The sequence below is a fragment of the Sinohyriopsis cumingii genome, chromosome 14 (genome assembly GCF_028554795.1).
Source record: "Sinohyriopsis cumingii isolate HCF-2022 chromosome 14, ASM2855479v2, whole genome shotgun sequence".
NCBI lineage: Eukaryota > Metazoa > Mollusca > Bivalvia > Unionida > Unionidae > Sinohyriopsis > Sinohyriopsis cumingii.
In genome coordinates, this window is record NC_142974.1 from 87,771,224 (window position 1) to 87,797,092 (window position 25,869).

Consider the following 25,869-nt stretch of genomic DNA (forward strand, 5'->3'; position numbering starts at 1 on the left):
GTAATTGACCTCTATTAAGGGTCACTATTTTTTTTTGGTCAAACACAAGGGTGACCACTCCCTTAAGTGGTCTGTTCACCCTCTCTGCTGCTGCTTGTCAACCTTTGTGTCAACTATCAAAGAGATACCTCTGCGTATTGCATTATTTAATGCCCATTCAGTAGGACCACCGGAAAAGCTCACAGAAATAGTTCATTTTATCAACGACCAGAATATTGACATCTTTTTCCTGACAGAAACATGGCAAAAAACATCAGGCGATGAGCCCAAGTGTGTGGATCTAACACCCACCAGTTACTCCATCAAGTCGTTCCCCCGTAATTCTCGTGGAAGTGGAATTGCTGTCATCACAAAGAACTCAAAGATAAAACGTCTTAACCACACCACAACATTCAATTTCGACCACACATCGTTTGAACTAGTCCAAATCACACTCACACTGGAGCAAAGGTAAGTCCATTTTTTCTGCCTATACCGCCCTCCTCCTAGTAGAAAAAAAAGCTGGCTGACTCTGTCTTTTTGGAGCAGTTTCCGAATCTCCTGGACTATGGAAATTTGATAGGTGGCAACCTGATTATTCTTGGAGATTTAAACTTTCACTTCGACTGTCCCGGAAACCCAAATACATCAAAACTCATTGATTCCATTAATGTTTTCAACATCAAACAATCAGTTAACCAACCCACCCATATACATCAAAACTCATTGATTCCATTAATGTTTTCAGCATCAAACAATCAGTTAACCAACCCACCCATAAACATGGTCACATTTTAGACTGGATTCTTCATAGACCTAATGATAACATTCTACGGTCCTCCCTGGTATCCCATGACCTTGCATCAGATCACCTCTGCATTATATGCCATCTAAATGTATCAGTCCCTAACCTTCCACCTTTATCTGTTACTAAGAGAAATCTCTGTATGATAAATAGAATCAAAATAATGCATGACATCCAAGCTAACCTAACAACTTGCTTACCCTCCTACCGCAGAACAACTTGATAACTGCCTGTGTTCATTGCTTGACAAACATGCCCCAGCTACCAAGTGCAGAGTATCAATTCAGAAGTGTTGTCCATGGTATAGCAGTGTTAGGGACCAGCTTCGCACGGCTGAAAGAGACCGCTGTAAAGCTGAGAGGCTTTGGCTTTCCACCAGATTAACTATTCATAAGCAGATCTATGAAGTTGCTAAGAAGAATGTCACAAATATAGTCCATGCAGCGAAATCAGCCCACTATACTAATAAGATCATGGAAAGTTCCAGCTGCAAAGAGCTCTTCAAGATTACTAACAAGCTAATGTCAAGGAACAAATCTACACCACTTCCAACTACCTTCTCTCCGGTTGACCTTCTGGACATGTTTGCAAATTTCTTCCGTGACAAAGTACAAACCATTAGAGATAAGCTTGACACCACAATTTCAATTGACTCGTCGTCACCATACAGTTGGGATACAGAATTTGAACGGCAACCATTAGCAGCATTTGAACCTGTCTCTATGGATTTCGTATGTACGATCATGATGAAGAGTGCACCAAAGTCATGTGAACTTGATCCAATTCAACATCATTGCTGCTTGAGTGCTTAGATCCAGTATTGCCTTCACTAACTGATGTTATTAATACCTCTCTCTCATCCAGGGAATTCCCATCATTTTTCAAAACTGCCATTGTAAAGCATCTGCTGAAGAAACCAACACTAGACCATAATGATTTAAAGAACTACCGCCCAGTTTCTAATCTCCCATTCATATAAAAAAATCTTAGAAAAGGTGGTTCTATCCCAGTTTGTATCTCATCTAAATTCAAACAGTCTTTTTAGCAATGTACAATCTGCATATCGCCCTTGCCACAGTACTGAAACTACTCTTCTAAAAGTAGTTAATGACATTCTCTCTGCGTTGGAAAGCGGAAAGATTACAGTTCTCACCCTCCTTGATTTGTCTGCAGCATTTGACACAATAGACCATGATATATTACTTCACCGTCTCCAGCATGCATTTGGCATTCATGATACAGCCTTACTGTGGTTCAAGTCCTACTTGTCAACAGGACACAAATTGTATCTGCAAATGGAATACACTGCAGCCCAGTTGATCTATGTTGTGGTGTTCCACAGTGGTCTGTTTTTGGACCTGTTCTCTTCATTCTGTACACTCAGTCGCTCTCAAGTGTCATAGATCATCATCCAATGTCTCACCAATTGTATGCTGATGACACCCAAATATACAAATCTAGCCACCAAACTGAAGTTGATTCTACCATCCAAGGTGTAGAGAGATGCATTTCTGATGTGAAATCATGGATGACATGTAACAAGCTGCAGATGAATGATGATAAAACAGGCCATTCGGATCACAACACAAAGACTTTCTCATTCACATCCTTTACCTCAAACAATAAATATCAGCAATGCCAACATTAAATTCACACAATCAGTATGAAACCTAGGTGTTACTCTGGACAGTATTCTCACATTGCACCAACATGTCATGAACACATGCAAGGCTGCATATCTTGAGCTGAGACGCATCAGTTCAATTCACAAAAATCTTTCAGCTGATGCCACTAAAACACTTGTGTGTTCATTAGTACTTTCAAGACTGGACTATTGTAACTCAACTCTGTCTGGTTCATCTCAATATCTGCTCCAAAAACTTCGAAAAGTTCAAAACACAGCTGCTCAGATCATACTTAGAGTACCATGATCAGAACACACCTCCCCGCTGCTCTGTACCCTACACTGGCTATCCATTCGATCCAGAATTAAATACAAAATTTGTTCTCTGTGCTACGTTTCACTGTCGGACTCTATTCCAATATACCTATCTGACCTCACTTATGTATACACACCAGCAAGATACTTATGCTCCTCTTCTGACAATCGTATACTCATTATTCCCACTATGAAAACAAAGTCATATGGACAGCCTTCTTTTGCATACCAGGGCCCAGCAATGTGGAATGAATTGCCCATTGAGCTTAGACTCAAAGACACAGTGATCACATTCAAGAGGGCTCTCAAAACTCACTTATTTCGACTGCAAGAACAAATTTAAAGACCTAATAATGTTTCCTACCTGAAATATTCTCAGCTTGTTTTTTTAATGTTTTCTGATTTCATGGTGTTTGTTTTTGTAATCATATTATCATGTTTTTTTTATCTTATAGGTGTTGTCTAATGTTGTAAAGCGCTTAGAGCTTCTGAAGATTAGGCACTATACAAAGTCCTCATTATTATTATTATTGGGTAGTAAGACATAGCACTAAAACGAAAACAACATGTGCTATGTCTTACATTGTATTACTTCTCCTACTTCAGTGCTAGATGTCGTCCTTGATATTTATGTTTTAGCAGTCGGGGTCTTTATGCCTAAAAGATGATGCTGTGTAGTATGTTTTGATGTCGACTGAGATCATAACGAAAGTCAAATTTTTCAGGAGTATATCACACACTTGGCAGCCCATATCCATAGCTGCCAACCCTCACGATTTTGGCATGAATTTCATGACTTTTTCTGCGATTCACGAATTTATGCCGCATGCAGAAAAATCACGAATTCCCCAATTCTCATATATTTTATATCTTTAATAAAATAACTTCCTGTTAAGTGCTAGTTGTGATATATGCAGTTGTCTTAATGGTCCAGTACTGCTGGTCGCGATATTAGTGAAACTATAGCTGATTGGTACAGTTGGCCTGGTAGCAAGCATTTAAGTGTATTTTAATTTATATGTATAAGAGTAGTTTTGCAAATGCTTTTGAGAGAAATTGGGGCCTAACTGGAATTTTACTCCATGCATGCATCACAAACACTAATTTAAATTAGGCATTACATCTTTAAAATGTCTTCACCAGCAAGGAAAAAGAAATGTATTGCACAAAAAGTGAAGTTTAGTTTGGAATATACCAAAAATTGGCTGTGCATTTAACCATCAAACACCAATTTACGTCATGCTTTTTTGCATGCAGTGTGTCACAAATTTTGGCATCGGGCATGATGGCAGAGAGGATGTGAGGAAGCACATGTATAACAAAAAACACATAGAGGTTGGGAAAATTAAGAACTGACAGCAGATTTCAGCTCTGGAATATTTTAAGCCATCAACGGAAGACCTGCATGCTACCAACTCTGAAGCATTATTTGTGAGTTTTCTTGTTGAACACAATCCTCCTTTATCAGCTGGAGACCAGGTTAAACATTTGTTCTGACAGATATTCCTGGACTCGAAGATCGCTTCATGAATTTATGTCAAAATTCACAAATTTTTATCCCTATTTTAATTCATTGCGAGCCTGGAGGGTTGGTAGCTATGAATATCAGCATTTTTCCACAAATTAAAGTTATAATGTATTAGTTAGACTTTACTTTGATGTCTTTTTCCAAAGAAATTCAAATTCTCACACAAGCAGATGGACCTGTTTTCAAGTTTTTGTTGGCCTACATTTCAGTTTGCTGCAAAGCAATGAATTCCAGGAATGCCAGAATTGGGATAAATTGAAGTATTATTCTTTAATGAAACAAATAAAAAATATTATGCCAATTCGAACTGTAACGAACAATTTGTTTCATTCAAGAAACATACCCCCCCCCCCCCCGAACCTACTTGAAATACTCTAGCATACCTTGACTACCGTCACATTTCAGCAAATTCAAATGTATTCAATGGAACATGAAAATGCATCCAGTTGCTAGTGTCAGATTTTGATTCCAACTGGATAAAAAGGCACAGTATGTATATTAAATTACACATCAATTTGTGGAAGAGTGTTGATAAAGGTTTCCAAGTGTGTGAGATATTCCTGAAAATTTGACTGTTCTGATGTCAACTTAAATCTGAACACGCTATACAAGGCCATTATTTGGGTAGTAATACATAGTACTTAAACATAAATAACATCATAGGACTTGCACTGACCCTGATATTTGTTTTGGGGGTAGAGGTCTTGCTGCCCAAATAAGAATGATGAGTAGCATGTTCAGATATTGGTACTTTTCTACAAATTAAAGCCATAATGTTTTGTTCAGACTTTGCATACTCTGATGTCATTTTTCTAGTAAATTCATTTTCTCACACAAGCAAATGGATGTTTTCAAGTTCTGTTGGCCTTGACATCGAATACTGAAATCAGTTAAAGGGATGATAAGAAATCTTGAAAGAAACGAAGCTACAGAGGTCTTATTTGGACATGATTTTTTAATCTGGGATGCTGAAAATCATGTATGCAGGAGTCCTCAGTAGACACGCAAAATCTTGTCTGGCAAATTTATTGGCTTGCAAGACCTGCTTCAACCACCCACTGAGTGGGAAAATATGTTGATCAATTAATCATTTTAGCTGAGCTGATATTTACAATGACAGAATTCAGTGGCTGAAAGGCCCACAGATGTACATGTTGTCATTTTAAGAGTACATCAAAAGAACATGATGCAATAGCTCGGTGGGCAAGTTCAAAGACTGGGACTAGCTACTGAGTGGTTCGAAAATGTGCTGATATTTACAGTGACTGAATTTAGAGGCAGAAAGACCCAGAAATATACCTGTGGTCATCATAAGAGTAGATCAAGTGAACAACTTTAGCTTTCATTATCTTGTTTATTTCAATGTATAGCTGAAGTAGTGCATATGACATTAAAATTCAGGCATGTTAAGATTTAGACAAAATGTTGTTTGCAAATTTGGATAAGTATTTTGGGGTTAAAAGGTAAATTGACAAAGATTGTAATGCGATTAAAAAGAGTGCTAAATTTGCTGGAACTGATGGTTTGGATTAAACAATAGCCAAGTGTAAGAAAGTGTGTGATGCCTGCTTAGTGTTCGGAATAGTGCCTTTCCTTGAATTTACAAAATGTAATCTGATTCCAATGAAGAAACAAGAGCTATATGTCACTGGTAGGAAGAATTTGGAAAAGTAAGCTATATGACAACCCCTCGTTTTTCTCATCTTGACATTTAGCTACTTCAGGTATGCCAGTTATGCTTATGGGAGGGGACTGCACCATCTGGTGGTGGGACTCCTATTTTTACCTGAGCTATCTAAACACTTCAGTATTAGTATAGTTTTATTTGTTTTGTTCAAGAAACATGTTCAATTTGATTTTGGCATCCTGGCTTCCATCACATTCCAGGAACTGAAATGTAGGCCAATGGAACTTTGAAATGAGTCTGTTTGCTTGTGTGAGAATGTGAATTTATTAGAAAAAAGACATCAGAGTAAAGTCTGACTTTATGACTTTAATTTGAAGAAAAGCGTCAATATGGGCTGCCAGGTTTGTGAGATATTCCTGACAATTTGACTTCTGCTTACAATGTTAGTTGACATCAGAGGATGCTACACAGCAATTGTATTGAGGCAATAAGATCTTGACCCCCAAAACATAACTATCAGGGTCAATGTCTTACATTGTAGGACTATGTGATTTGTAGCTTATCAGTCATACCTCTAGCCTGATTTGTGCAGAAGTCATCTAGTAAAAGTTTACATTTTATTTTTTTGGTATTCTTTGTATGAAAATAAATGAGGGATGCCTTTTGATGTCTAACATGTTTAATTGAAATTTTTATTAAAATATCTGAATCTGTACGAGAATCAGTAGACAGAGGAAAACCCTATTTGGAATAAGGTTTTAAGCTTTATTATGCATCTAAAGTTTTGTCCAAATTAAAATCTATATCTGATGTATCAGATTTATAATGTCAAATCTAGAACTGGAAATATGGGGTGAGTTTTGAAATGTACAAGAAATTGAATGATATACAGGCTATTACTGAAAATGAAATGTGCACTATTTTCTAGCATGCATTTGAAATTTTGGCAAGATTTAAATATTTTTTACAAATAAGCATGAATCCCTGAATACACATTTCCCAGAATAAACACTGGGTTTTCCTAATATCTTGAACTTCAGTAGTTTCCCAGAGATTACTGTTTGAAAATTATTTGCCCTAACTTTTATTTGTTGACTCTCATTATATTTGTTTCAGAGTTTCAATATTCATATCAACGGTGTTTTTCATTGCTCTGTGAGATACAGTGCCCTCTATGCCTTCCATGAGCAGGTAAAATTCTGTAATTTCTAAAGCATCAGATTGAAATAGTTTTTAATATTTAAAGTTGGTATTGTTATGAATATTTAATTTATATTGTGTTCCTGACTTTTGTTATGATTGAGGGTTGTGCCTACATGATTTTTACTGTTTACTAAAATTTAAGTTCAGGGCCTGACCTTTGATTACAAGTTAGTGAAATTTTCATTAGAAATACATTGTGACCCTGCTATAGCACTCTTCATTATAACACAGATTTGGATATAACACGATTTTGGCATGGTTCCTGAAATTTCATGTACATGTATTTTTCTCATACACAAAACTTTTGGTTTTCTTTCTTAAAAGTACATAAAGTAATGTGTAAAAGGTTTATTATCATTTTAGGGAAGACATCATATATGAATTCTAATACAAAACAATGGTAGCATTGCTTGTGCAGTTTCATATCCATGTATTTTTATCTTACAATGAAAAAAAAATTCTTAAAAGTACGAAAAATAACTTGTAAAAAGTTGATTCATTGATCACACTGGCTTCACCAGTGTCGCAAATTGCAATTTATTTTCCTTACAGGCGACACAACATACCATCTGGTGAGTTTTTTTTGTGACATTATTGGCTGTTCAAACTATTCAGAGGTACCATTATAGGAAGCCGCAAACCTGATATAAAATGCACTGGAATTTATATAGTGTTAGATAAACAAATTCTTTGTTCATATTGACATGCCGTCATAACAGTGCATTGTTATATCATAATCCACTTATAAACTAATTTCAATTATACAATACATACCAGTCTGACATCCTGGCGGAATCGGTGTGAAAAAATATGTCAGTTCTATGCATGCCTCAAGCCAGGTGCATGAGCAGCTTGCATACTGACAGTTCTCCTCTCTGTAGAAGGATGTATTCACATGAAATTGATGGTGTTTTTTTGGAACAAAAATGGATAAACTACATGATAGCGACAGGTAAATATTGCTTAATTAAAATGAACTCCCCCCAATTTACATTTCACACAGCAATGTGGATTCACTAGCAATGCAGAAAATATTTGAGGGATAACTTGACCTATGCACAGGTCATTTCCATGTGCTGAAACAACCAAGTTGGACTACTTGGGCTTCATATGGTAAATATAGGTTACTCAGAAATATGAAACATACATGGATAAATTCAGAAGGTTTGGCAGCTTAAGACCTACTATGTCTATCATTATTACCGCTTCTTAATATTTTGAAATAAAAATTCATAAATTTTCAATTCTCCTTTGAATATAGTCGCCGATGATATTAACATTGGGAATATAAGCCCTACTACTTCCCCAATCTAGCTATCCCAAAGACAAAAATGTGTCTTTTCTGCCTGAATGTCTGTCTCTCTACATACAAAGAGTAATAACTCTTGCTCATTATCTCCCCTTCCCACCTTCAGTTGGTGCTAGATGAACCTTTCACACGTGAATTGACATTGAGTTCATTTAGCCTTCCGAAACCAAGTGGATTTTTGTGTTATTTTCATTCCATCATTTGAGGATTACCTTATTTTCAGACATATCTTATTCTACAGGTGCTATATTTTATTTTTTAAATTTAGACCATAGTTATTTAATTTTCTTTACCTACATTGACTTAGTCTCTGTGTTCTCTGACTCCATGATCAACATAGCTAAATTGTCATACAAAAACATGTTTGTAGTTTGTGTTTGTACATGCTGTCTATTTAACACCCCTATCACAGCTGGTGTATCTGAAATTGCTAGCATAATTAACTGTTATTAATTTTTTCTTTCTTTTTTCCTTTGTCATTTCAGGACATAACAAATATGACAAAGTGTATGAAGTGCAAAAAGGTTCATGACTGGTGAGGATTCACATGATCCATGCATCACCTGTATCAAGAATACATCATGAGATAGATGCAGCACTTGAGCTAATTAGTCAGATACTACATAGTTTACAGTGCTCAGGAAAACTTAAAGAACAAGGAGTGACATGGAAACTCAAAGACTGAGAGTACAGATGCATTGAGTATTCATCCTAATATGGAGTCTGTGGCCAGAATGGTGGGGTATGCCACTGACCCCCTCCTCCAATGAAGAAATGTCAAACATTACTTACTGCTGCTGTTACTTATTGAGAACTGGAGGAAGCAGCAACTTCTTAATCTACCCCATCACTGGAACTATAAGTGCATTGTTTGGTACAGCAGATGATGACAGAGTTGATTATAGTCTGATTATAGTCACCTTTCATTACCTCCCCATTTGTTTGTTCCTCCCTACAAGTTTCAATAATATAAATCTTTAATGTGATAAAAAGTGCACAGAACTTAGTTAATTCATTCATTGATTTTTAATTTCTAACCTGACTTTGACCAGAGTGGCCTTAACACTGGCATCCTCTGCACCTTTCATGCTCAGTTGACTTTCCATACTAACACAGTGTCATATTACATACACTATAGATGAGTCTCTTTTCCTCAGATAACAGAGTGACGTGGTTCATCTTATTCGGTAAATGCCAGATAATTCTATAAATTATCATCATGTTGCAAGTTATATTGCTTTGGACACATGAACATAGAAATTACACTGCTTGTTAAATCCATGTGAAAGGCAAACTTGTAGTTGTCCTTTTCCTTTGCTTGATTTGACATTGTAAATATCAGAAGCAATGACTTAGTATTTTCCTTCTGTGTACATACATGTGTAGTGGTGAATATACCTTTATGCTGTAACTGGACTTGTCCATGAACTGGAAATGACTGGCGAGCAGGGTCTTCTTTTACACTGAAACATGTAGCCAATAATGATGTTAGGGCCCCCCTGGACATAATCAGGTTTGAAATTATAAATCAATAAATGAACTAAAGTGCTGTGCATCTTTTATCTCATTTGTGCTTTTTGTTTATTACATTGGTAGGGAGGTACAAACAGACGGGGAGGTATATTCAGACAATAGTTCTGGCCAACGTTTTACTATCTTTCTGTTTTCTTCTGCCTGAGCCAAGAATTTGAGTTTCCACCTAATTCTAAGCAGGCATTGTCCCCCTCCAAACCTGAGCATGGCTTTAGGGCCTGTAAGTCTGGGTGCATGGGGTTTATAAATGAATGAACCATCCCATCTAACCGTTCTTCATTTTGATGACGTATTGACTGCTGACTATACCATCCAGCTATTGGAGATGCAGTCCATACCATTCACTTACTGTATGCCTTCCATGGTATACCATGCCACACCTTGTCAAGTATTCAAATAGAGTTATGGAATGTTGGCTTTGTTTAGGATCTTACTGATAGATATGTCTTCACCAGCAATGTCTCTGCCTACACTTCCAGCTGTATGACTGACTCCAGTACTGACTTATTTTGATTTTGCCCAGACATCCATACCCATCTGACAGATACATCCAATTGATATGTTATAGCTTTTATACTTGGCTTACAATCTGGAATAATACTGTGACAGCCTTAGAGAAGATGGCGACACCTTGTCTATTCCTTCAGGTATATGGCTGTAGATCTTGATCATGACCAGGATGATCCTCACACTGAGTATTGGGATAAACCTAATGACTGTTCACATTCAGATCCCACCATGGATGGAGAGGCCTGAGTAGAGCTTTAAATTGCCTGGAAAGGATATTTATTGGGTGTTATCAAACTTGGAATATCTGCCACGTCCTTCCTCTAAACCAGCATACTCAGTCAAGGCCTCAGTTGATATTAATGATGAAGTCAGCCTCTCCTTTTGTCTTCTCCCACAGATGGGAAGAATACGGAAATTGCAAAGTGACTTTTGCCAAAATCAGTAAATCAAGCAATTACCAAAGCCTTTTTTCTCAGAGTGAGATACTAGCATGCTTTATATTTCGCTGGTACTCATTCTGATGCCTTTTCTACAAATCTCCTGGCATTAGACAAGAACTGTGCCATAGCCAATATGACATCGCCTACTTGCTGTAAGATGGATAAAGAAGTTATCCTCCTGATTATGTGAACCACTCCCTTTGGATCACCTCTCCTGTTCAGTGGCAAGATAGAGGAAGTACAGAGACAGGCAGCCTAGGCACTGCCCCTTCATCTTGTTACAAAACAATCCCATTATAAATCATCTTCCTCAAAGATAGAATGACAGGAGATGGGAGTGGGATATGGAATCATTCACTTTTCAACCGAAAAAACAGCTGTGATTCCAACCCTATACACAGAGATAATCTGCTGATCAGTCTCAGAGGTAATTGTCTCATAGGGGTTGTAAGCAAAATTTCTCTACCCCAAGCCTCCAATCTCTCGCATTTGACTCGTGCGATGGTCTACCAGACAGCTATCTGGTAGGCACCACTCTTGTTTTTCAGACAGCATTGGATTGATTTCTTCCCACAAGACTAATGGGTGATCCAAACTGTCTAGGAGGGACTGCAGATCTTGTTTTGCTATCCCCCTTGCCATTTTAGAGATCAGGGCACTTATTGAGAAGCTGACAGTGGAGGCTCTTTTTCAATCTACAATCTTGGGGTTTTTACTCCAAGCTTTTCCTGGTCAGGTAGGCCCATGGTAAACTCAGACCAGTCATCAATCTCAATCATTTAAATAAATTTATACTTCCACCAAACTTCTAGATGAGATTGCCAGATCAGTTTGCCTCTCCGTCTGTTCATACAAATATGCAACCAGTCTATATCTAACATATTTCCACATTCCCATCCATATGTTTGAAAGCATATGGACTTGTGGATTGAGTGATAACACCAGCAATGTGAGTGAATGAATTTTATGAAATGAAAAATAAATGTTCACGACAATACATATGCAAGTAGACTCACAAACCCATCCACTACATATGATATAAGACTACCATATCGAACATGTTATAAAAAAAACCCCAACAGATTCATGTATTAAAAAAAATATCAATATGGTTTAAAGGTCACACAGTATATGTAATAAAAAGAATGTGATTCACAGACTCATATGATTCAAAGGAAAAAGCATGAGTATGATTCACAGAATCATAAAATACAACAAAAAAATTTGATTCACACAACTATATGATACAAAGAAAATTAAGTATGGTTCACACAACCATATGATACAGAGAAAAAATACAGAAAAATATGTATGGTTCACACAACCACATGATATAAATGAAAATACATATCCTTGTAAACACACAAGTGTATACTGCCCTTATTCAAGGGTTGGAATTCATGTAACAGATACACTGTCGGTTGAAATGGGTTCACTGCCACACTGCAGGTCACAGACTCACCATTCTAGCTCTTCCAGCCCATCCATCCATCCCTCTATAAATATATCCAGCTGGTCATAATAAATAAACTAAATGCATAAATACATGCTACCACATTGTTATACGACAAAATAAAGCCCTTAGCAATAAATTGTAACAGACCAACAATTTTTTCGTGTTTTAAATCCAAAGAATGACACATCAAGACAGTATATAAAAGGGAGACATTTATGTGTGTGTATATATATATATATATATATATATATACACACACAAACACACATAAAATTTACTTCTGTATAATTTAACACTTACCTCTGTGGCTGTAGAGTAAGTGTAGGCACTTCTTCTCAAGATCCATGCGATCACTCTCTCACATAAGACAATTTGTCTCTTATAAATATAGAGAGAAAAATGGACACGACCAAGGGTAAAGTACACGTGCAAATCGTGCTATATGGGTATCTCACTGTGAGCGAACTGATGTGGGATACATGTCTTGCCAAGTCACAAAAAATATGAACTATCCTAGGTAATACTGTGTGTGTCTTTGAAACCAATTACCAAAATTGTTCTAAGGTTTACCGAATTATTTCTTGCCTTATTCTGTGAAATTCCTGTTTTTCATGTTCTGAGGAACTTGTTACCAGTTTTGCACTCTACTATTTGGCATAAACATAAGTTGTTGGGCCTTTACAGAGCTACTTAACCCTGTTGTCTTGATGTTCTGGATGATAGCATCCACTTCCATTGCAACATATTTGGACAACATTCTCCAAAAACATATGGTAAGTTCTATTTTAGTTAAAGAAAAGAACCATCTCATTTCCTTTTTACATCATCTGGGTTTTCTAATCACTTGAGAACAGTCTGATCTATACCCATCCCAACAGTTTGCCCAGCTAGGTATGGAATTTCTTACCCACCTGAACCTGGTACACTCATTTCCAACAAGAAATGACAGCCAGGGAGTGTCTGCAACTCCTTGGATTAATCAGTCCAGCTGCAGATATTATCCCACACATGCACTCTTTGCAGATGGCCTTGCACTCAATAAGCTCCCATTTTCAGTGTTTTTCAGTTACAGAATCAGCATAATGAGCGAGATTGTATCATTCCTGGGCCAGTGGCTCAACCACTGTTGGCTCACAACAGGAATACCTCTTGAATAGTGGCCACCAGGTTCGACAGTTTGCACAGACACAAGCTTTGGTAGTTGGGGAGCCCATCTATTCCTAGACTTATCACTTTCAGCAACCAGTGGAGTCTGGAAGGCAGGTCTCCATGTCAGTCTCCTGGAGATGCAAGCTATCATTCATCAAAGCTTTTACATTTTGGAATGACCATCTTCAGGACACAGTTGTGCTCATTATATCAGACAACTTGTTGATAATATCACATCTCCTCAGAAAGGGCTGTTCCAAATGACCATAATTCTGCATTTTGGTCTGAGAATTTCAGTGTTAGTGCACACAACACAATATCAACATCCAGATCATCTATTACCAGCAGACTCATTGTCATGGTTACTTCTTTTCATGGCAAGGACATATTTTCCATATAGAATGGTCTCTGCATCTGTCAGTCTTGCATCAGATTTACCAGCTTTGGGGGGTGTATAGTGATCAAACCTTTTGAAACCTGATGGAATCACAAACTGCTCACCTTCATTCGCCATTGCCAGATCTCAAGGCCTGGTTCATGGACACTCTTTCTTTGAGTTGGAAGGATCTGTGGGCCTTTGCTTAGCCCCCAATGATATTAGTTCCAGAAATTAAACAGAGATTGAGAGGCTAGAAGTGCAAAATGATTCTGATTGCCCCTTCTCTGCTGGTACAAATCCTGGATCAAGGATCTTCTTGATCTAATGACAGATCTACCCATGAAGATCCTGGCCAGGCCAAGTCTGCTGAAATAGCAGCAGACCATATGTTCCATCCTTGTCCAGAATTACTGTTTCTTCACATTTGGCTCGTGTCAGCAGCAAAATCAGTTCAACCATTCTTATGGAAATAATTGCATAAGTAAGAAGGCCCACCACTTTTTTGGTACATTTTCAGGGACTGCAGCAAAGTAAAAGACATCATATCTTTGAGTGCCTATGTCTTACAAGTAGCTGACATTTTTTCCTTTGGCTGTTCATAGAGAAAAAGTTGTGTCCAATTAAGGGCTACCCTTCTGTGAAATCAGATATATACCATCATCATGGCAGCAAGGATTTTGTTCCAGCTTTGACTTATGTAGGCCTGAATCATTCACTTTGTTTCCTAATTGGAATCTTTTCTGGGTTCTGGTCTGGCTGAACTCAAGTGATTTCAAGCCTTTTAGACAGGACCTTGATGAAGCTCCTTTTCATACAAAAGCTGTTTCCTGATAGGGTATCTTCAGCATCAGAGTCAGTCAACTACATGATCTCTCTATTGATCAGTGAATTATATGCCATCTCTGTTGACCCAGCCTACTCTCAGTTTCGATCAGATGGCTTGGTGTTCTTTAAGACACAATTCTGTTTTGTTTCCAAGAAAGATTGCCATCAGTGGGCAATCAAAATGTCACTGCTGTTTTGATATATCCACAGATGCTTTCAAACAGGACCCAATAAATGTAGTCAGACTTTAACTGAAGTGGACTGAACCAGTTGTGGTGCTTGATTTCCCAGTTAAACCTCTCATCATGGTTGAAGTGGATAAAACACACAACATACTCTGACATATTACCACATGAAGTTCTCTGCTGATGATATAAGAGTAATCTCTGAGCATTGCTTTTAATGTCTGTATCAAAGATATTGTTGAGACCAATGGTTGGCATGCATGGTCAAACCTTCTTGACTTTTTGTCTTTCAGACTTGACTCCACAGCAATACACTCTGTATCTGGTAGTCCCAGTCTCAGTCGCACAAGCGGCTGCCCAACCTCCAGAGAAGCAGTCTGCACAGCATTCACTGGATCTGCCTTGATATTTTTTGTAGTAAGAAGGTCTCATTGCTTCTTTCCAGATGTAAACCATGTCACCCTTGGTTGTGCTGCTCACAATTAGGAGATTGGGTTAAGTTTACATGGGGAATTCAATATTTTCCCCTCAGAGGTTACCTGGGGTATATGTTGGATGCTCAAGATTTCCTCCACCTATTACCCATTAATGTTAATCTGATTGGGGAACATATTTGAAGTAGAAAGCAATTTGTTTTAGTAAATTAAGTTTTTCGTAGAATACTTAACCATACCCTCCCATTCTCCCCACAACGTGAGCATCCCATTACACAATGTCTTGCTCAACATGTAGGCAACATGTAGGGGTAATGTGCAAGAATTATTGCCCTTGGTGTGTGTGTGTGTGTATATATATATATATATATATATACACACACACACACAGAGGTCTCGGAAACACTTAATTACGCATATTTGGACGCCAATTTGTGATCTGGGATGCAGAAAATTACTGAAGCGGGAGTCCTCCATATGCATGTAATAGGTGTGTGGCAAAATTCAAAGACTTGACAGTCCTGCTTCAGCCACCTGCTTTGTGGGAAAATGTGTTGATCAATTAATTGTGCTGATATTTACAATGACAGAATTCAGTGACTGAAAGACCCCTTGATGTATATACATGTTGCCATTATAAGAGTACATAAAAAAGAACATGATGCAATAGCTGGGTGGCAAGTTCAAAGGTTTGGACTGGTGGCCAGGTGGGAAAATGTACTGATATTTACAGTGATTGAATGCAGCGGCAGAAAGACTCAGAGATGTACATGTTGTCATATATAAATGTACATCAAATAAACAACTTTAGCTTTCGTTATTGTGTTCATTTACGAATGTGTCAGAATAAGTAGTGCACGTGACATCAGAATCAAGACGTGTTGAGACTTAGACAAAATGCCATTCGTAAATTTGGATAAGTATTTTGGGGTTAAGCGGCAAACTTACGAAGATTGTAACAAGATTCAGAAGAGTGCTAAAGCTGCTAGAATTGATAGTTTGGATGGGACAGTAGCTAAGTGTAAGAAAGTGTGTGATGTCTAGCTTAGTGTTTGGAATAAGCCCTTACTTGGATTGATAAAATTCAGTCTCGCTCTGATGGACAAAGAAGAGGTACATTGACTGACCATACTTTTTAAAAAAATACCCCTCACCTTAGCCCGGTTAGTTCTAGTGTTGTAGCGAAATGTATTCATCAAGACATCAGTAGCTAGGCGTAGTTTTGATATCAATTAAGTTGACAAACAAACTCTTGCTCATTCACAAGCATATTTTTTGATAGCTGACCATTTGCCCTTTTCCGAGCAGGTAGCAACTATCAATTGCCTGAATGATATCCTTTGATAATAAAACATACAAACTTGTGTTTTAAGGTCAGAATCGGTGATCTGGATGTATATTAACTGCCTCTTGTACACTGTTAAAAGCATAGCCTTGGTATTATTTTATTAAAGATTTAACTTTAAAATGCAAATTATGTAGGTTAGACATGTATGGGACAATGCTATGTTATGGAATTTGTGAGATGCGCTTTAAGGTCTAATGTGTTTTCTGACTTAAAATGTATTTGTGAAAATGGCCATAGAACAAAATTAATTTTACTATATGTTCTCTACATTTGTTTCTCAGTACTGACCTTTCCACTGTGTGACAATCAATACAAATCATATGTTAATCTAAAATACCTTCAAGGATGACTTCATGGTGAAGTTCTTGTCAGTGGTTGACCTGCTCTTTTTTGAGATGCTGGACTGTCAACAGATCGGCATGTAAACAGAACACAGATTTCACTTCTGGATCATCACCAAGGCCTTATTACTCACTCTGCACTGTCGCCAAAATACACATGGACAACCACACCCTGAGCTCATATTCTCAAGAATAAACAATTACCTTAAAATCCTTTCCAAAAATGCATAAATAAAACTCTTCTATCACCACCAAAATGAGAGAGGAAAAATGTTCCAAAATAGACTAGAACTACATTCGTGGGTACTGAACTGGAAGTTGGGTACTGAACTGGAAGTACTCATTGTGACCTGATTCCAAATACCAGGAAAAAACAGCAAATCAGATACTATTTTACCATTGTCTAAAATTACTACAAGTACATAGACAAATAAATAAACCAAAAGTTTGCAATCTTGTCAATGGACTGTTGCATGAAAACCTCTCCGTGTAAAAATAGATGCACTCACATCTGTGTTAATTCTGTAGGAAAGAAGGGACTGCAACTTTTGATGGTGGGACTCTATTTTTACAAAATGGGAGTCCTGGACTCCTAGTTTTAAAATCCTAGCGAGACCTCGTGTGTGTGTGTGTGTATATATATATATATAACAGACAAATTTTCATCTTTTGGAGGGCTGAATTTAGGAGGTAGTAGGGTTTGTATTCCAAACATTAATGTGATGGGTATGTACATTTGAAATGATAATCCTTGTTTATCCACTACAAGTTGACTGGGAAATTGAACTTTGCCTTGGGGAGGGGGATTTTGGCTTCCCCCAAAGATATGACAAGAAGTATTACATCTGAAGTAAAATATGTGGTAAAGTTAGCTACATATGTTTTAAAGAAATCACATTATTTTTGCAGTAAAGAACTTTGTTTTGTTTGTTTTTAATCATTGTATCTTGTCAATATTTAAAGTTACAGAAAAAGATGCTTGTAAACAGTACACATATATTGATATGTATAGGAGGATAAAGATGAAGGGTTAGAATGTAGATATAGTTAGAAGAGCAAAGACAGGTGTACATTTAAGAAAGTAGATAAATGGATAGGTTGATAAGGGTTTTGGAAATACATGTATTTTGGTGAGAGAGAGAGGGAAGAGACATGTTTATGTAGAAAACTGTAAGCTGAGAAATTAAACATCCAAGAACTGAACTGAGCTAACTTAATTTATGTTTTCATATATATTTCTTTATCTACCTTTCCACCTAAACTAAAGTGGATAATACAGTTTTAAGTATCCATCATGTAAGAAAACAAAGTAAAAACTCTCTAAAATATTCCAATATCAATGAATTCACTCATTGCTTATTAGGAAATAAAGGAAGGGTGTGTTGTGTCTTCTCACATGTCTGATACCACTTCCACATCATCAATTTTCACCTTGAAATTAGTAACATACATCAAAACGACCTCTGACAAGAAGACATTTTGTAAGAATGATTTGAAAATAATTCCTTTTAGCCATTGCAGTTTGTAATAAACACAGATTTCTTGGCGGCTAGTCATTGCCTTTTATTTCCAAACATGTGTCAAAGAAATAACATGTTATATTATTACAATTATTATCTAGTCACCATGCAATCTGTGACATGCATCAAAAATGATCTTTCACAAACTTGTTTAGAGTAAGAAATCTTGGCATATTCAGAGCTCACAAACTGACTGTGGCTAGGTTAGGAGTTGCAAATCAGCAAATCTTGTCTATGTACAGATATTACAATTAAAATATAATGGATATGATGAAGTAGAAGTATTTATTTCCAATTTGTTAAAATTTTCTTTAAACTGTAAATATTCATATTATTATATCTGCACAAGAAAATGTGAGATTGATCTTGATATTGTATATCATGTGAAATAAAGGAACCACAGGTGATGCTCTCTATGTGCCAGTTCAGTTTACATGCTTTCATTTTATTGGCATTTATAATGAAGAAATAATATTCAATTTGTGCCACTGTGATTTTTTTTTATGCCATTGCTTGTGGCATATGCTGTGAATTGAGCATAGATCACATACATGCATGAACATGCATCTTATCACTCACAAAGGTACTTTTTATTTAGGCCATAACCTGAGGAACACATCTATGGCCTAAATCGAGCATCACCTCTATAGATGAAATTAAACTGAATGCAGTTATGCATTTGAAGAACGTGGTTCATGTAAATGTCAAATGAAGGTGTTGATTTATGTTCTGTGTTGAGAACATTGCAGAACATTGAGCATTATGAACTGTTACATTTTTTTAATATTTAATATATATTTATTATAATTTAATTGTCAGTTTTAAATATTTTTAAAATATTTTTCTTACATGCTGTTGTAATGTAAATTTATTCACTAGAGATGATACTTTTTCAGAAAATTGTTTGACCTTGACTGTTAGTTTAAAAACACCAGGTGTTGATCTAAATTCTGACCTGGATTCAAAATTAGTAAATAAAAGTTCTGTTTTATTTTAAAATGATTGATTATTGTGAAGGTCATGATGGGACTGTGTGGATTAAGAAGTAAACAATTTGTAAAAAATTGTATTCTGGAAATAAAATCATTGGTCTAATCAAGGCCATATTCTGTGTATGTGATATAAACATGATGATGTCCCCCCCCCCCAATTTGCAACGTTTTGGGCTTTTCATACTGACGTCAAGTTAATTTGTTGTAGCCAGATTTGAACAGTAATAATTCTTCTTTATTCTCTGGAAATATTTTGAGGAGTGCTCACACAGACATTTTGGAAAGTCATTGCTTACAAATTAATTTGGATTTCCAACACTGGAGTGCCAATATTTGTATTTCTACAGGGAACTGTAGATAAGCACAGTACTGACTACAGCATATGTCATTGTCATCCATCTTGGATTTTCCATCAGGATTCGAACTTGAAATTATTAGAACATTTATTACTAGGATTTTTGCAATTTAATTAGTGGATTATTCTTAGATTATTTTTGGATTTGATTTTTGAAACTCTTATTCTCCTTTTTTTATTTTTACAGAATTTTCCAGGAAATAAATTATTTGTTAAATTTTAAAAAGCTTGTTGTTTTCACTCTTTCTGTTACTGTTTATTCAAGCCGAAACACATAAGAGAACTGAACATGACTTCTCTCTCAGCTGTTTGGATGGACAAGTACCTTTTAAACCCAAGTTTGCCCATATTGAGTTTGAGCTTGTGTCAGATATTTTTCCAGAGAAGCATATTGGGAAGAAAATATATAGACTCGAAAGTTCAAAATACATTTTAGAGGGGAATGGTTACTAAAAAAGCATGATGAATTCAAATCCCAGCACTGAAAGCCTACAGTAGGGTGAGGCTGATAATGATGTTTGTGAATTTTCTTGAATGAACAAGAAAGGGGTATGGATATTTGCAGCCCCTGTTTGTTTTTTGTTTTCATAATGATCTCATTTTTTCACCTGGTAGGATGCCCTTGGTGCCCCACTACTTTCTATAGTTTCAAATCTGTTAGTGAAAAACTCAGTTGTTTTAATTCTAATCTTCATTTTGCTAATTTTTTGCACTACTTGTCAGAGACCATAAGTGTTTATTTGATGGACTGGTGTCCATTGTCCAGTGTTCATCTTCCTACATCCATTAGCGCAGGTTTGTTATCGCTACTTGTTCTGCATATTTGGAGGATTACCATGAAAATTGAGGCACACATTAATCCCAAGGTCTCTGTCCTAAATGAAAAGGGTGCTGCTTAGACTTCCAGTAATCAACTTTAATAGATGGTCATAACAAAGTGGGCTTTCACAAAAAGACTTCTTATGATGACAAGTTAATCCTAAATGAAAATGGTGCCGGTCTGATGTCCAATATGTCTACCACTGCAGCCATCTTGAAAATCTTGTTATTGCTTCTTCTTCTGAACTCCTCATTGCAAGTCCTCCTAAATGGAAAGTTATATTGGCATTCGTTTTTTGCCAGAAGACGTTTCTTGATGCTTCGTTGATCATAAATGAAAATGGTTCCAGTCATACAATATGGCCCCCACATTAACCATCTTGAAAATCTTGTTATGGCTTCTACAGCTGAAGGTTTTATCAACACTGAGTTTTGCTGAAAGACTTCTTGCTGTGTTTCGTTTTTCCTAAAGAAAATGGTATTAGTCTGACAGTTTTGATGACCACCATTACAGCTATATTGTTATCACTACTCTTTCAGAAGAGTAATTATAATATCTAGTTGGTTCTGAACGAAAATGGTGCTGATCTGACCTCAGATATGGTTTCCACAATGATATTGAAAATATAGTCGGAAATTCATTCTCCTAAATTTATGGTTATATCAATATGGGGTTTTCATTGAAAACTTTCTAATGATGTCTAGTTTGTCCTAAAGGAAAATGGTGCTGAATTTACATCCACTATAGCTGTCACTGTGGCTAATTTGAAAATCTTATTGCATAAGAATATTGGATATTTTTTCAGCAGTTATATAAATGAGAAGAAATGGTGTTACATTCATGTTCAAAGGACACACCAAGTAAAGGTCCTACAACTTTATGTAAAATTAAGCTAAAATCTTCACATAAACTAGAAAACCAGTTTTGCTTACAGTACCAAACCCAACTAAAAACTGCCTGCTCTACCACTTTGTTCTTGTTTTAGTTAGGGTTAGAGATAAGGGATCTTAATTAATTTAACATTTGTGCCTTATCAGATTGGCCTTACTAGTCCAGGCACAATTAGCTATGAGAAGATAAACAACAAAAATGACAATCTCTGGTATCAAAAATATACAAATGATGATGGGATTAATGTTCTAGCCAATTGTCTCTGCTAACAGCTGGAATCTGATACAGCACTTAGGTTGAAATCATACTTATAACAAATGGTCTTACCTTGAATCCCAGGAAATGCTTTTGGAATAGTCGATAGATAGTCACTTTTTTGGAGAGACTCTTTCTTATTAAGTTGTGTTATATATGAATATTGTTAGAGTAATAGTTTTGCATTACTAGTTTTTCTTTACATGTACCATAATATTGAAATGTTTTAATTTGCCGACTTTCAGGTCGCAAGGTTGCCACAGGCAGTTTGTCAGATGGCTCTCTAAGCAATCTGCTTTTGAAAGATTTTTTTCAAAGTAATCTTTTCAAAGATTTTTTTTATGCATGTCACAGATATTATGTCAAGTTAACTGTTAACAATACAGCTCAGGAGATATCTATTACATGTGTTTGGAAATAAAAGTCTCTCATCTCTAACAATTAACCACCAGGAGTAAAGATCCAACGGGTACTCAGATACTTGGATACTTGTCCATTGATAATAACCTGGGTAATAAAATGGACAATCGGGTACCCCATAAAAAAGTTTCCAAGTTTAGATTGAGACACAATTACAGTTTGAAGGTTCCTGTTTTGTGTGCATTTATTCATCATCACAAGGGCTCATATCATTGCTTAAAATTTACTTGTCATACATGTACTATATAATAATACAAGGGGTGACACTTCTGTCCTTTCTCATGCAACATATTTAAGAATCAACACTGATGTTTCAAGCTAGACTTCACATAGAATAATAATTTTGCTACCGATATTACCCTAAGTTCATGCATTTGACTTTGTATGCCTGTCCAAAGTTTGGCTTACTATCTTACCCTTAAGGAATGTTGAACCATTTTCCCATGCTACCGCTTGACATTGTCATGATTGCACCTGCTTAATATGCAAGTGCAACTCACTGAATGGAATATGGCCCTCTCATTGGCCAAAGGAAAATGACGTAACTATTAACAACTTGTTTTTGTATGATTATATAGTACATACATGACTGATCGTTAAATTGTAAACAATACGAGCCCCTTTGTTCATCACTAGACCTCTATCTAATTTCCTTTCTTTCCATTTATACATGAAATAGTTTCAAGAAAACAGACAGGTTTCTTGACTGTGAAATCATGTCTTAGATAATATAATAAATGGGCTATGGATGTGACTGATGGATGTTATGTGAAAAAATGTTAGCGGAAACATGTTGCATCTTTAAAAGGAAATCAATAGCACATTAAAAATTTTAAAATAAGAATTTGACATTGTAATAAATCAGTCATCATTTGTGGACATTATGACTATTTGTGAAAGTTACTATAGACATGTAGACTATGGTAGTTAAAGTGAGTGCTATGCATAAATAGTTTATTGCCTTTTTTGTGCTTATACTCATGTACTAACTACTAATCCACATGGATTTAGATGATTTGTGACAACAATTTTAACTGCAGATCCAGATTTGTAGCAAAAATAAATACATGTACATCTTTTTCATAGTTTTCTGTAATTATGACATGTAATATACAGATTGCTCATTTTATGCTCAGATTATGCTTTTTTGCCACTTATATTAATAATAATTATGCTTATACCTCTGTTAGGGATTGGCATTTGTGAAACTACAGCTAAGCGGTTCAGGTTCACATTTAATACAGTTTCTCTTTGATCTGGTACCTGGGTAACCTATTGTTACGTTCAACAGGTAGCCGGTATAAGTTTCCTAAAAATTTTACATCGTAAAGCAAGAGGATTTCGTTCAAATCATGATTGTTATTACACAGAAATATAGCACTTGCCAGTATTGTTTGTGATAATTGCTGAAGACTGATACATATTTATATAGCAAATAATGAAAATGACAAAAACAGTTTTTTAAAGTCATTTCCAATAGTCTGATTTTAAATATTTTGATCCTTATTGCCAGCTTAGCAGTTTCCAAACCCTTTTCTACCTATCCGTTTCTCTGTCTTATATACATGCACAACTTCAAGTATGCCTTTGCTCTTCAAACTTTTTCTGCTAACTCAAACTCTTTTTAATCTACATATCTATGTACATGTATTATTTTCACATATATATTTTTGGAAAACTTTATTTATCTGCATGTATTTTTAAGGTGTCCGTAAAGATAGAAAGAAAACAAAAATTTAAATATAACAAGATATGCCATATTTTATCTTATTGTTTTATTCATGTAGGAATATTATATTTTTGGGGTAAGCTCAGATTTTCTATGGGCAAGTTCAGTTTTCCAATCAGCTTGCCCAGGGCAAGCAGACTTTTATAAAAATTTTAAATCCTTGGTATGTTATAAAAAAAACATAACACCAAAGATTATACATGTATACATTAACTTCATGGATTGAGAATAGATTTGTACCCATGTGAAACTAATTTGTAAACTTTGTGGATGATATTATTTGTGTATGTAAATCATGCCTATACATTCTTTGCTAAATTTAGAGATAAATACAATAGCTGGAGCTAGTTGTAAGAATGCAACAAAAGAAAAGGAATAAAAATGAAAGTTTATTATTTCTTTGTGCTCACTCCAGTTTCTGAGCAAGCTTGGTGTAACATTCAATTTTTTATTGTGAGTATTTGTGCAGATGTCTGTGTGTGTAATGACATGCACATAAATCATACTTATTGCAAGAGACATATTTTGGTTGAATTTGTATGTACTATGATATTCATGAGAAACGATTTTTAATACATACCGTTGGGAGCTGCATACCTGCTAGCCTTTAAGATGCTATTTAGGGGTTTTGAGACTTGAAAAGTATTTTTTGTTCCAAGAGGATGGGTAGGTGTCAGTGTGAATGATCAAAAAAAGCAACTTTTTCAAATGAGAACAAGTTGTATACTTGTATACACCATTAGAAAATGACTGGAGCTTATAATTTAAAGCACTTAAAATGCTTTGACACAACAACAAAAATGGTAGATTAAGCATTGTCATTATCACCCCTACAGCCACACATGCACACATAATCACAATTACACAGACAATAAATGAAAAAATATAAAGACATTGCTGAAAGAACATTTTTCAGACACAGGCCAAGACATGTGGCTTTAAACAAATCAATTGCCCTAATTTAAAATATTGACAAGGCCATATTTTTTATATTATTATTTAGATGTACCCAACTCCTCCCAGGAGTTATATACCACATTGAAGTCTTTCAGTGAATGAAGTTGTATAGCTTGGTCATTATTCCTTGTCCTTATATATTTTCCATGCCAACAAACCCTTCCTCCTCAGATTACTGTTTGTGTAGGGACTGCATAGATTACCACAATGTATCCCACAATCAGGGGGTTCCTTATACTTTGTATCAAAATACAACTTGTTATGGTTAAGTCACCAAGAAACCCCAGCTTAAATATAGTCTAAACACCAAATTCTATTTTTTTCTGTTGTATTTTGATATTTGTTATGTGCTAATGTGTGTGTGTGTTTGTGCTTTGACTAAAAGTTAGTGTCTTCACAGTTGAATGTTCATCTTTTCTAACAAAAGAAAAGGTTCGAGTCTCAGATTCGGCCTATGTGGTTATGTGAGAAAGCTTGCCAGTAGCTTCTTGTGGGTCGGTGGTTCTGTCCCAAGTTTTTCCGGGTTCTTCCTCCAGCATTAATACTGGCCACCATGTATAGCCTATCTTGTGCTGAAAAATGGCGTTAAACCCCACAACAACAACAACAAAAGAAAAGATGGGTGAGTTTTCATTATTTACCATGTGCTATCCAATAGGGTGTATGAAGCACACACTGTGTAAATAACAGGTGAATTCAGTGTGACATAGTGTATGTATATTTTCATTATTCATTGTTTTCGTGCAGAAAATTTAATTTCAGACAACAATGCTAGGAAAAACTATGGCCACAAAACAAAGGGCTTATGGACACACACAACAGTCTGCCTCACTTGTTCAGAGCGAATGTGGTTTTATAATGAAATATGGAATCTTGCAGATTCCGGAGACATATTGAGGACAGAGGAAACATCTCCTCTCTCTTGTTCAGAATTTCTCAT

General features: G+C 36.0%; 1 protein-coding gene across 4 annotated transcripts in view; it reads left to right on the plus strand.

Annotated features, from left to right (window-relative positions):
* LOC149784321 (sorting nexin-17-like) overlaps window positions 1-25,869 on the plus strand; it is a 196,658-nt gene that overhangs the window by 18,322 nt on the left and 152,467 nt on the right. For 3 of the 4 annotated variants that reach the window (XR_016413845.1, XM_089932348.1, XM_089932349.1), the window contains exon 2: window positions 6,995-7,069. The exons of the other annotated variant lie outside the window; for it this stretch is intronic. Coding sequence is in view for 2 of the 3 variants with exons in the window: in XM_089932348.1 (XP_089788474.1) it covers window positions 6,995-7,069 (75 nt within the window). In the remaining variant the exon portion in view is untranslated. The remainder of the gene's footprint in view (window positions 1-6,994; window positions 7,070-25,869) is intronic. 4 annotated transcript variants of the gene reach the window in all.